Source organism: Stegostoma tigrinum, chromosome 11, assembly GCF_030684315.1.
Source record: "Stegostoma tigrinum isolate sSteTig4 chromosome 11, sSteTig4.hap1, whole genome shotgun sequence".
NCBI classification, from domain to species: Eukaryota; Metazoa; Chordata; class Chondrichthyes; order Orectolobiformes; family Stegostomatidae; genus Stegostoma; species Stegostoma tigrinum.
Window position 1 is genome coordinate 63,576,041 of NC_081364.1, and position 13,621 is coordinate 63,589,661.

Here is a 13,621-nt window from a genome sequence, read left to right on the forward strand (position 1 = left end):
TGAGGTATTGCCATTTTTATAACACAGGGACCAGATATTAAACATCTACTACCTTTAGGTTTTTGACATTAACAAATTTTCAAAGGATTACGTTTCAGTGATTTCCCGTTGTCACTATGATTAACAAATCACAGCACAGATGATGAACACATAAGAATGAAGTTTGATTTGATTAAGTAGGACTAGCAATGAACTATTGTTCTAATTCTATATTTTGTCAGAGTTACGACAGGAGTTAGGCTATGTACCCTCATTGCCTCTTGAATGTGATCTTGCCTCACAACTTCCGCAGATCGGTCCATGTACCACTTCAGACATCGGATTAGCTCCCTGTGTGCAAAGAAATCACAGCTTCTGTAAAACATATGAGCATAACCATGATTCTGACATGGCCATAAACATAAGTCTTCTGGAACTAACATACCTTAATAGCAGTACAACAGAAACACAAAGATAGTAATAATGTGTAGTGAGCCAGTGCAGAGACGAGCAAAAACTGATAGCCAAGTTCTGTACCCACGAAGATGGCCTCAGTTGTGAATTTGGATTCATGTCATGCTACATGTAAGCCCATCATACTGTTCTGTGTTTGTAAAATCTTTCTTATTAACTGAGACAGAGATATAATTACTAAAAATCAAAAATAATATGGTGCTAGAGACAAACCAAATAGCTGGAATGACGTGATATGTATAAGAATCAAATTACAGAAGTTGCTGGAAACTCTCAGCAGGTCTGGCAACATCGGTGATTTGATTCTTATACATATCACGTCATTCCAGCTATTTGGTTTGTCTCTAGCACCATATTATTTTTGATTTTTAGTAATTATATCTCTGTCTCAGTTAATTGGACCACAGGTTATCCCTTAAATTGCTATTCAGCTGTTGACAGCTTACTCACACCATCGGACACTTTTGATCACCTGCAGAAACTTGCTATTCAGCCTGTTAACACTCCAATCACGCCATTTGTACAATTTTTTTGATCTCTCCGCCTGTAAATTCTGTGACTGTGTCCTTGAAGGAGCAGTGCTCCAAAAGCTTCTGATTTCAAATAAACCTGTTGGACTATAAGCTGGTGACAACGACTTCAGACTTCAAAAGGACAAAGTTGAGAATGATACTTTGGTGGAAGCATGTGTATGTTTGCCACCTTGCATTCAGTAGTTAGAATGTTCCCTCACCTTGGGCACAGGAGGAGAGGATCTTGGGGCCTCTGAGGGGCTGATGGCACCTTGCTTCCTCCATAGAGTTTTATCTGACAGCACTTTTATTATCAGAAACAAAGTGGCAAAGTAGCAAAGTAAATGGTGCATCAAAGACTGGCTACAACTGAATGACTGATCTGAATCACAGAGCTGAGGGCAAGCATAGGAAGATTAAAGACCTGCATATCAGCCAGATGAAAAATAAGAAGTATGGCGTAATTGCCACGGAGAAATATGATGATGAAATATCCTGCTCAGGTGCTTACACCACATCTCATATCAAATTGAAAATGACATTGTAGTAAATTGATTGCAATGTAATGGGACTTTACAGAAGGTCATAAGTATAAATGCAGCTTTAGGGAAATTATTTTACGATATTAGAAAACTCTGTGTGGTTCCAAAGGTAACCGGTCCTGAACCACCAGATATTTGAACTCACTTGTATGCCAATGCACCAGAGAAGTGCTTCTGAATGTAGGTATCCATCACCGGACGGAAATGAAAATACTTGCTGTCCCGCAGCAAATTTATTACGAATACCTGGGCAACAGAGACAGTGTTAAGTTAAATAGGTGCAGTACAAACCAGATGGCATGCTGATGTTAGCAATGCACATTAATGAAATAGCACTAAAAAAAAATTGATGGCAATCTGAAGAAAAGCAGAAAATGATTAAACTAAATAAAGGGTCTGTTCTAATCAAGGGCACTGATGGGAAAGTCAGATTACTGTTTCTATCCTCAGATAGTTACACCACAATTCTGTGCCTCCTGCATATTGTTGATTGGCTGCATTTACTCTATCCCATCCTCATGATGTTCATACATCATTGTGGGTGGGGCAGTAGGGTCGTGCTGCAGAAATAGACACTGGAGCGGGGGATCTTAAAGAAAAAGAGGCTTAAATAGATCAGAGGGTAATGGGTGCAGAACACTGGAGAGATGGGAGGGTGGGGCGTGGGGGTCAGGATCTTTGATATTTGCACTGCTTCAATGTCTCATTCCCATAATCCAGTCTGATAAATCCATCAAATCTACTCATCCCCACTACCAAGTCTAATAAAACTTACACATCTACTTCAAACTTAACGGGCGAACATAGAGTAAAATTCAAAGGTACAGCGATGATGAGATTTTAAAGTTGTTATTTTAATCATTGCAAAGTAGAATATAACATCTTCCATTTGACAGTGAAAGACATCAACTGGCTAAAGTATCAATGGACAGACACATCTTCTAGTGGTTTGACCAAAGTCACGAGCTTTGGATTTATGCAGCTTTTTAATAAAGAAAAGCTGACACTGAATCACTGAGAATTATAGGCAACCAAAAGCTTCGCCAGGGATCTAAGTTTAAAGAAGTAGCTTTCAAGGAGAAGAAATACAGGCTAAGGGAGAAAATCTTATATTTCATGAATTAGGCATCTGAAGATACAGCTACCAATGGTTGAGTAATAAAGATCAGGAGAGATGAGACCTATACAGATGATATGGGTTACACCTAAACAGAACTGAGGCCAGTTGTCTTGTAGGGTGAATCGTTAATTGTAGGGAAGGGTGTTGGGGTGTGGGGATATGGCATCTAGGAGGTAATACTAAATAGGAATACCACGGTGTGAAGAATATTGGGAGGGATAGATAGTTCTAGAGTAGGAAATGGTAAAGTTTTAGGTGTGGTCAACAAGATAAAAAATAAGGAGAATGACGTAATTGCCATGGAGAAATATGACGATGTAGTGATATTAGAGGCCTGGCTTAAAGAAGAACTGGACTGGATGTGAAATATTCCTCAATATGAAGTGTTCAGAAAAAATAGAAGAGTAAGGAAAGGAAGAGGAGTAGCAAGATTGATTGAGCAAAACATTCCAGTGCTGGAGACAGAGGATGCCCCTTACGAGTCAAGGTCAAAATATATTTAGTTCGAGCTAAGGAATAAAATAGGTGCATTCCCATTCATCCTATTCCAGGATGAGGGTGTCACTGGCTGGGTCAGCATTTATTGCCCATCCCTATCTGATCAGAGGACAGGTTAAGAGTCAGAGTCAACCACATTGCTGTGGATTTAGAGTCACATGTAAAAAAGACAAGTAAAGATGACAGTTTCCATTAGTGAACCAGATGGGTTTTTCAACAATTGACAATGGATTCACGTACGTCATTGGACTGTAATTTTATTGACTTCAAATTCTGCCAAATGCCATGACAGGATTTGAACCAAGGTTTCTGATTTAATAGTTAGGTCAAAGCACCACCTGACGATCACCAGTCCTCAAACATAAGCAGTTTAATAATGTGATTGGGCCAATCTTGGGGACTTACAGCCAACACATTTGGCATCACACCCACACTGTTTGCAACAAGCAAGATGCTGACCATACCCAACCAGCCCAGCACTGCAAAACATACAACAGAATGTCCAATTTTAGATGTAATTCTGCAACTGGACATTTTCTGGACAATCCTAGTGTGAGAAGAATTATATTGACAAACAATTTAGGATTGCCAGTTGGGCTCACAGTGTTGCACAGTTGTGCGTACTGCAAGCTATATACATTAGTACACAGTGTCCTGTTCCCTGCAGAAAGAAAGAAAATGCAAAAATACAGTGTCTGTTGGAACTCAACAAAACAGATGACAGCCATTTGCTGGTTCATTTTTCAGGGCAATGCCCTGACCAATCACAGTCAACCTGTTTGGTTTAAAATTTAAACAAAGCCTGGTAGATAACTTTCAATCAGTAATAATGGGTACATTCTCTATGGTAATGGCTCTACCAATCAGCGCTCACTTCGCAACCAATCAGCACTCTCTTCTTGCGCAGTATAAATGTAGGCTTTCCCCTTGAATTGGCATTCTTTTGAAACGTCCTTATGAGTGCAGGATGAAAAGCTTTGACAAAATGTGTCTTCTTCAGCAGGACTCGAGTTTTGTATCATCAAACAACCAAAAAGTTATGAAAAACTATAAAACTACACGTTCAGCTAAATGGAGTTGTACCCAGTCCTGAAAACAGGAAAGATGGAGTGCGTACAGAAAAGATTCACAAGAACAGTTACAGGAATAAAGAATCATTTCTATAAAAAGCCTGGAAAAATTAGGGTTACTGTCTTTGGAGAAGACAAATTTGAGATATCTAAGATCACAGATGTTTGGAAAGAGTGGATAGGGAGAAACAGTTTCCCATTGGTGAAAGGACGTAGAACCAAAGAGAACAGATTTAAGGTAATTGTCAAAAGAAGCAACAGTGACATGACAAAAAATGTTTTCACACAGTGAGTTGTTATGATCTGGAATGAACTGGCTCATTGTATGGAGGAGACGGGGTCAATTGTAGCTTTCAAAAGGAAATACATCATCATCTTAAAATAAAAAATTGTTGAGTCAAAGGAAAAGGCAGGGGGTAGTGCTAGGTGGTTATCGAGGGTAGACAGGAATGTGGATTTGTGGTTTCAATCAGGTCAGCCATGGTCTCATTGAATGTTGCAGAAAGCTCGAGGGCATGAATAGGCTACTCCTGCTCCTTGGTTTGTAAGTTTATAACTACCCCTTCTTAGGGGCTGCATAAACGTGCTAGACAGAATGGTCACCTTCTTTTCTGTACCACTCTGTGATTCTATATGCAAGAGGTCAGATTAGGAGTAGAGACATCTTGGAGGGGTGCAAAACTGGAACAGGTTACAGAACTTTCAGCAAAACAACTGGCAGCATGGTGGCTCAGTGGTTAGCACTGCTGCCTCACTGCGCCAAGGACCTGGGCTTTACTCCACCCTTGGGGACTGTCTGTGTGGACTTTGCATTCTCCCCATGTCTGCGTGCGTAAAAATGTGCAAGTTAGGAGGATTGGCCATACTAAATTGCCCATGGTGTTCAGGAATGTATAGATTAGGTGGGTTATGAGGGATGGGTCTGAATAGGATGCTTTGAGGGGCAGTGTGGACTTGTTGGGCCAAAGGGATTCTATGATGAAATAGGGAAGTCAGAAGGGACTTGTAGCAAAGATGGCATGTTAATATTAAGGTATTGGGAAACAAGGAGTCAATTAAGGTCAATGAACTCAGGTGGGTGAATGAAACTTGGTATTATTAGCTCATAGGGCAGCAATCTGGCTTATTTTGTGTCTTTCTGGAGCAGCTTATAAGACGCATTCTGTAGTGAGTGTCCATGATAAAGACCATATCACTACCACAAGGCAGTAAGTACATTAGTACAGAATTACAATTCCATCCCAGTCACCTCCCTTCTCATGCAAAAACATTGCAGGTATTATCATTTCCTTTGTGATTTACCAAAGTTACCCAATATGCACGTAACTGTCCTTATACTTCAGTAGCTTCCATTGCTTTCAGTCAAGAAAATAGTTTTACTCAGTAGATGTACAGTTTTTGAGTGTGCTGAAGATTTGTACAGTGACTGACCTTCTAATATTCAACTCTGCAATAGATTTGCAGTCTATTAAGTTGTTGCTTTTTGCCATTTCACCTTGATTTCACTTCACTCATACCTATTACTACTACTGGCTTAATTTTATTTTGCTATTGGAAAAGTGGCTTGGATTTTGCATGGTATTGGTCTTTGTGCTGACCTACTTTCTGTGTTCTGCAGGTATATTTCTTCACTTGAGGATTGCCTTGTATACATCTATGCTGGATTTGCTTGATTTCTTTATGAATCCTTTCGTGATGAAAGGGTGGCATGGAAGAATAATTTTTACCATGCCTCTATAGCATCTGAATTCTTCACTTATAAACCGAGGGCCATTATTGTTTGTTACAATGTTGGAATGACAAAACTGCTAAAGTGCGCTTTCAAAGTGCCCGATGTGGTCCATGATTTTGTTGCTCACGCTTGTCCAGTAGAGCATCCTCCTACATTCCTCAGGCTCAATTTCTTGGTGGCTTGCATGCCTGCACTTTACCATCTCTCCTTTCAACTCCTTAAGGTTACTGACTCATTGTACAAACTGCCATCTGAGGTGTCAATTCATCCTCTATGCCTAACATGCTTCTGCAACCATAGGAATGTCCTTGATGCTTTCAGGCCATTGATGCATCACTACTTTTTGTCATACCTGGGAGAGTTGCATCTTGTTAGATAGCTTGATGGCCTGGGTGAGACACTTGTCTGTCAGATTCAGTGTTTCTTTTGGGTTGATGGTTTCCAGAACATGTAGAGTTGCTTCTTCTTCTTGGATCCAGAAGCTATCACACTCCATTGTAGCAGTCTCTACTTTCTTCATAGACAGTGCTGTGTTTGACAGCATACCAGTGATGTAAGCTCTGCCAACTACATATGATATCTCTGCAGATGGAGTAACATTCTTTGCAGATGCTTTGGAGCAGAGAGCAACACCTTGAGGAAAATAATTTGAAGTAGCTTATTGATGGATTCAACTGTCACTTTGTCTCTTCCAAGTCGGCATTGGTGAAAATGTGTATAAGGAAATACAATGGTCAGACACTATTTTCTTGATCTGAATGTAACATTATTCTATTTATATTAACATCTGGAAGAAAATGTAATCGGTTGACCTGGCTGCATTACAGTTGCTTCACAGTCCTGCCCTGCTGGTGCCATACTCCAGGGTGACTTCATCATTTATGTCATAGTATTTCAGCACTGGTATTGTTGTCACCAGGTGCTTTATTTTAGTGAATACTGCGTCTTGCTTTGTGCCCAATACTACTGCATGCCCTTGGCAGTGAGTTGCCATAATGATTCACACTCTGACATAAAAAAGTCAAGAATTTTGTCAAGAACTTGATCAATCCAGCAAATCACTGTTTTGCTTATACATCACTGCTGCATTGCCACCACAGCTCTCATCCTCCTGCGATCCGATGTAAGACCTTTTGCTGTCAGTACGCATGTACTTGACTTGGCACATTTTTAATCGCCATTTTATTTTCATTTGGTTTCAGGTTCATCAGACAAGCTCTGATGAGTAATTACACTACATTTTGTTCACAGTCAACAATGGCTTTTTCCATTGTATCTCTGTATTTATAAACTAACAGATCATCTACTATTGATCAACTCTGGCAGGATCACTAACAATCTCATGCTGCCTGCCTTGATACTTCTCTGGAAAATAAAATACCAGATGGCATGCACAACCGTCTGTATCACTTGCCTAACTAAGATCTGGAACTCCAAATCTTTGTCTTGTCAGTGCAATGAGCTCTCATAGTAAAATGTCCTTTATGTAGCCTTAAACTTACTTTTGAGGGTTTCATTTTAAGATCACTATGTTATACCACTTTTTATAGTTCTGTGAAAGTCATGATGTCGCATGATGCACCAATGTCCATCTGGAACTTTAAACCCAGGACTGGAGATGTTTTCCTTCTGCAGTCATCATTCCAACATTCATAAACCATTTATTTTCTAACTACCTCACAACCTAACTTGGAATATGAAATAGATTGATATGTCAGGTCCTTCAGCTGATACCTTCCTAGTGGGCATTTGTACCCACCTTGCCGTGTTTTCTTCCCGCTGGACACTTGTGTATAAAATGATTCAGCTTCCTGCGGTGAGAACACTGCTTTTTCTAAGCTGCATATTCCTTCTTTTTCTTTACGAAATGTCCTCTGCAGTGCCTGTTTCCTGTCCTTTGTCCTTCTGCCCTTTTGGCCTTGACTGTCTATCAGCATAAAGTCAGGTTTGGTTTGTTCCGCCACGGATATGTTCTTGTTACTAATTTGCAACCTCAGCAATTATGTACACGTTAACTACTTTCATGAGAGTAATTTCCCCCTCTTTTGGCAGGCATTGTCTTTCCACAGGATCTCTTATGCTTAATTCAATCCCGGCTTTAATTAAATCATCTTTAAGTTGTGCACATTTACAAAATTTTGTGAGCTGTGTTAACGCTGCGACATATCCATCAATGAATCTTTTTCACCATGTGCCCTAATATTGAACAAATACCATTCATAATTTATGTTTTCTTGGGGTTCAATGTATGCCTTCAAGGCTTTTAATATTTTTGCTGTCTGTTTCTTCTATTCTTTGGGGAGATTTGGGTGCTATACACCTTGTCTCCCCAACAGTGATAAAATTGTAACTATTCGTTGCTACTATTTTTAAAAATTAAATCTGCTGCAATCTCTTGATTTTGCTATTATGAGCCCAGTTCAGTTTCATATTGCTTTTAATTTTGAACAGTGCTAGGAGGAGAAAGTTTGTCTCTTACCCAGTGACTTATCTCTGTTCTTTTACCATGGTTTCCACTGTCTTTTTTCAGCTTTCATTAGCTCTGAATGTTCCCGTTTTCCTCTTTTAGTCGTTGTGCTGCTATATAGCTTTTCAACCCTCATTTCCACTCTAGTCTGACACCACATTACCAGTTCACAAGGCAACATTCAGGCTTGTACTGTGTCTTTATTGAACTGGCTGTCAGATAGTTAGCTACAATCAATACCTCATGGTCACATGACTACAGCAAACCAGTAGGCACCACAGAACATACCCTGGTAATTATAGACCAGTGAGCCTTACCTCAGTTGTTGGTAAAGTGTTGGAAAAGGTTATAAGAGATAGGATTTATAACCATCTAGAAAAAAATAAATTGATTAGGGATAGTCAGCATGGTTTTGTGAAGGGAAGGTCGTGCCTCACAAACATTATTGAGTTCTTTGAGAAGGTGACCAAACAGGTAGATGAGAGTAAACCAGTTGATGTGGTGTATATGGATTTCAGCAAGGCGTTCGATAAGGTTCCCCACAGTAGGCTATTGTACAAAATGCAGAGGAATGGAATTGTGGGAGATATAGCAGTTTGGATCGGAAATTGGCTTGCTGAAAGAAGACAGAGGGTGGTAGTTGATGGGAAATGTTCATCCTGGAGACCAGTTACTAGTGGTGTACCGCAAGGGTCAGTGTTGGGTCCACTGCTGTTTGTCATTTTTATAAATGACCTGGATGAGGGCGTAGAAGGATGGGTTAGTAAATTTGCAGACGACACTAAGGTAGGTGGAGTTGTGGATAGTGACGAAGGAGCTGTAGGTTGCAGAGAGACAGAGATAAGCTGCAGAGCTGGGCTGAGAGGTGGCAAATGGAGTTTAATGCAGACAAGTGTGAGGTGATGCACTTTGGTAGGAGTAACCGGAAGGCAAAGTACAGGGCTAATGGTAAGATTCTTGGTAGTGTAGCTGAGCAGAGAGATCTCGGTGTCCATGTACACAGATCCTTGAAAGTTGCCACCCAGATTGACAGGGCTGTTAAGAAGGCATACAGTGTTTTAGCTTTTATTAATAGAGGGATCGAGTTCCGGAACCAAGAGGTTATGCTGCAGCTGTACAGAACTCTGGTGCGGCCGCACTTGGAGTATTGTGTGCAGTTCTGGTCACCGCATTATAAGAAGGATGTGGAAGCTTTGGAAAGGGTGCAGAGGAGATTTACTAGGATGTTGCCTGGTATGGAGGGAAGGTCTTACGAGGAAAGGCTGAGGGACTTGAGGCTGTTTTCATTAGAGAGAAGGTTGAGAGGTGACTTAATTGAAACATATAAAATAATCAGAGGGTTAGATAGGGTGGATAGGGAGAGCCTTTTTCCTAGGACGGTGACGGTGAGCATGAGGGGGCATAGCTTTAAATTGAGGGGTGAAAGATATAGGACAGATGTCAGAGGTAGTTTCTTTACTCAGAGAGTAGTAAGGGAATAGAACGCTTTGCCTGCAATGGTAGTAGATTTGCCAACTTTAGGTACATTTAAGTCGCCATTGGATAAGCATATGGACGTACAAGGCATAGTGTAATTTAGATGGGCTTCAGATCGGTATGACAGGTCGGCACAACATCGAGGGCCGGAGGGCCTGTACTGTGCTGTAATGTTCTATGTAGAACAGTAACGTATTTCTATTCCAAAAATCTGACAAGAGTTAGGATATGGACAACAGAATTTTAGTGATCTCAAACTTACAGAGTGTAAAAAATTGGAGGTCATCTTGGAATGTATTGGTATAGTTTAGAATAATCCTGTCTAGAGGTGACCAAGGTGTTGGTAGGGTGCAGCAGGAGATGAGGTGAAACAGTGGTGTAGATTGATAATGTAACAAAAATAGCATATGATGATGATGATGGAGAAGGTACAGAGTCGGACGCTGAACTCAAGGGCAAATTATTCTCTATTTATGATAGGTGTAATTCATTCTCATACAATAGCCAGATACAGGGATGAAGCCAGTACTTAGGAAATGCAGTGGGAACCCAAAGGTTGTAGCTTTGGTATACCCAATAAAGAAATTTTTGTTCCTTTTGGTAGTCCTGATGAGCAGTGTGATATCTGAGGCAGTGGCATGCAGTACAATAATAAGGTGTTTGCAATGTACCTTTTTAAATCCATTTATACTATGGGTGATTGAGAGAGAGCTGGAAAGGAATCGAAAGAGAAGTCTGTGTTGCATTGTGTTATGTACTGGAAGGATTAGATGAGACAGAATGCACTGGTTGGTGAGTACAAGCAGTTTGAAGTCAGTCATTCCGAGGATTTAATCATCTTCGTTACGAGGCTGCATGCCCACTCAGCAGAGAAATAGAGGATAAATTCCTTTGAATGAGGTATATTCAAGCTGGGGGCAATATGGAGAAAAATGTCATGTGGCAGAGGCCAGGATAGTTGGGCAATGTGAACCCTGCGGCTTACTAAAGCTACCCAACTGACACAAATAGGTCTGAGCAACAAAAAGCCCTGGGATTTGAGTTGTGAGCATTTAGCTTAGAGGCTATGCTTCCATGGTTTTTATTGCTGGCCCTTTGAACTATAACATGACTACTGTAAGAATAAATAAAAACACTCATCCTATTGTTTAACTAGAAATCAGTATGTCTGTCTATATTCCATATACATGCCTGATCATTAAGGGAGAGGAGAAGGAAGAGGAAAAAAAAAGGAAAAACCTGCAATTTTTATTATCATTTGCTTAATATAAGCCAAACACATAACCAAAAAAGAACCACAATCCTATCAAAACAAATTCCTTTATCTTTTAAGATTCCGCTTTCAGAGAAATGAAATCCCTAAACATGTCAACATGACAAGCTATTGTTTCAGTTTGTTCCTCACTGCAGCAGAGGTACCTTTATAAATTAGTGTTATATCTTTAATTTTTTAAACAAATTAGGGATTGCTCCTTTAGTCTCCAATAGCTGCTGAGGAAATGAATGGATCAAATCTGTCTTCAAATTGGGAAATTGTCAGGTGGGTTATTTTACAGGCTGGTGCAAATATAATCTTCATTATATTTATGATTTCTATTTTATTAAATAATAATTTACAAACCACTCTTTTCATGCTCATTATAGTACTGGGGCACACAGATCAGAAAGGTCTCATGTCTAATTATGCTGAGTTAGTGGTCAGCCTGCGCAGGGTCAGGCTTGGTGGCCTCATTTTGTAAGGGTCACAAAGAGAAAATGAGCCAGAATTTCTCCTGCTAATTCTTATCTATGAAGTCTTCTAGAATGTAGATCTACAATGAAAAAGGCCATGTACCCTTTCAACTGTCCAGGTTTGGATGCGAGAAATGACCACTTGGCAGATATTCAGTCATGGGTGCCTAAAACCTCAGCAAGGATCCAAACCTTCAAGAAATATGGGAGACAATTCAAGAGAATAAAACAAAATGATAAAGTTAACTTTATTCTGCAATTTGACAAATGTGGAGCTAGAAATGTTGGTTCTAGAAGATAGATAAGAAATTAGATTTTCTTTAAACCACATGACACACTGGGACATAGTTTCCAAAAACCTTACTTTCCAACAGCCATTAGAGTTATTTTCAAATAATCTGTTCAGATATCTTAAGGCATACTCCCGGGGCAGGTGGGACTTGAACCCAGACGTTCTGGTACAAAGATGGGGTTAATACGCTGCAAAGAGCCTTCACATTGCAACTGTATTTGAGACTATTTCACCTCATGGTCTGACAATGCCAGGAAATGGTTGGATATATAAATTTACCAAGTTAATGATACTTACCAAGGACTGAAATACAAGCAGCCCATATTTCTCTGTGTTGTCATCTAAAATTGTAAACAGCGTATCTAAAATATCCTGTAAAAACTGGAAAAGAGAAGAGATTTAACCAGGGAAATTGCTTCAGTATCAGTGATACCCATTTACTGAATTTTTACATTGAAATTAAACTACTTCAGAGTGTAGGCTAATTTTTTTAAAATGCTATTTAGAGTTAATGCTACAATAAAGTGTCAGTGACTTGGATCTTCTTTCCAATTATTCATGGATCAATTCACCATTCAGTGAGGAGTCACAGAGACAGAGACAGAGACAAAGAAAGATCAGATTAGATAATTTATTGGAGATACCACTATTATCAGCTGCATCCCCTGCTATGTTGTACTAAGCGATATTTAATGATCCAAACTTGTACACAATGACATCACGTGAGGATTTGATAGGTGTCCTCATAGTCACTGCTGTCTGAGTGAGGAGTTGGAGGCATACCAGTATCCATGGAAATGTAATCCAGTAAGTTGTTATTTTTTCTCTCTCTGAGAAATATGAATACATACTGAATATGCAGAAAAAATAATTCATTTACATTCTAATTGCTGCTGTCCAAAATTATTAAATCTTTCCTGAGACTGTGTTAAATCTCTTGAATAATTCAAGGATTCTCCCCAGCCTTTCTTTTTTCCAGGCCTGCTTTGCTGATCTGTTGCGCTCTCTCTCGACCACCAAACAACCCCCCAAAACACACACACACGACAGTGGGCTGTACCTGAGACATCAAGGTGTAGAGCTGGATGAACACAGCAGGGCAAGCAGCATCAGGGAAGTAGGAAAGTTGACGTTTCGGGCCAAGACCATTTAGACCTGTATCATGTCTATCTCTGATTCAGAGGATTTGACAACTCTTGACAACTCTTTCCGAATGTTCTGAGGGACAGCCCATGTTTTTCTCCCACACCATGTGCTAGATTTGTGACTTTCATATGGTCCACATGCTTAGTCAGGACACATCACAGGTCCTGACCTCATGTCAACCATGCCTTGCCCCTGCATAGTCTTTTCCATGATTCTTTCACCAAACTATCCCAAGTATCGAACTGTCTCTCTTAGGGGAAGTAGATAAGGTCTTTTTAGTCGGAGTGGGGTGGGGGAGGGGGGAGTCCAAAACTAGGGGCCCATAGTTGTAAGGCGAGAGGAGAAATATTTAAAAGGGACCTAAGGGGCAAATTTTCCAGAGGGTGGTACGTGTATGGAATGAGCTGGCAGAGGATGTGGTGGAGGCTGGTACAATTACAACATTTAAAAAGGCATCTGAATGGGCATATGAATAGGAAGAATTTAGAGGGATAGGAGCCCAGTGGGACTATATTTAATTAGGATATTTGGTCAGCGTGGACAAGTTCAACAGAACAGTCTGTTTCTGTGCTGTACGTCCAT

At 40.1% G+C, this 13,621-nt stretch overlaps 1 protein-coding gene across 6 annotated transcripts in view; it reads right to left on the reverse strand.

Annotated features, from left to right (window-relative positions):
• dock3 (dedicator of cytokinesis 3) overlaps positions 1-13,621 on the reverse strand; it is a 1,242,443-nt gene that overhangs the window by 221,315 nt on the left and 1,007,507 nt on the right. For all 6 annotated transcript variants that reach the window (XM_059649508.1, XM_059649506.1, XM_059649505.1 and 3 more), the window contains 3 exons: positions 12,191-12,274; positions 1,653-1,753; positions 249-330 (listed from right to left, as the gene is read on the reverse strand). In XM_059649508.1, the coding sequence (XP_059505491.1) occupies positions 249-330; positions 1,653-1,753; positions 12,191-12,274 (267 nt within the window). The remainder of the gene's footprint in view (positions 1-248; positions 331-1,652; positions 1,754-12,190; positions 12,275-13,621) is intronic.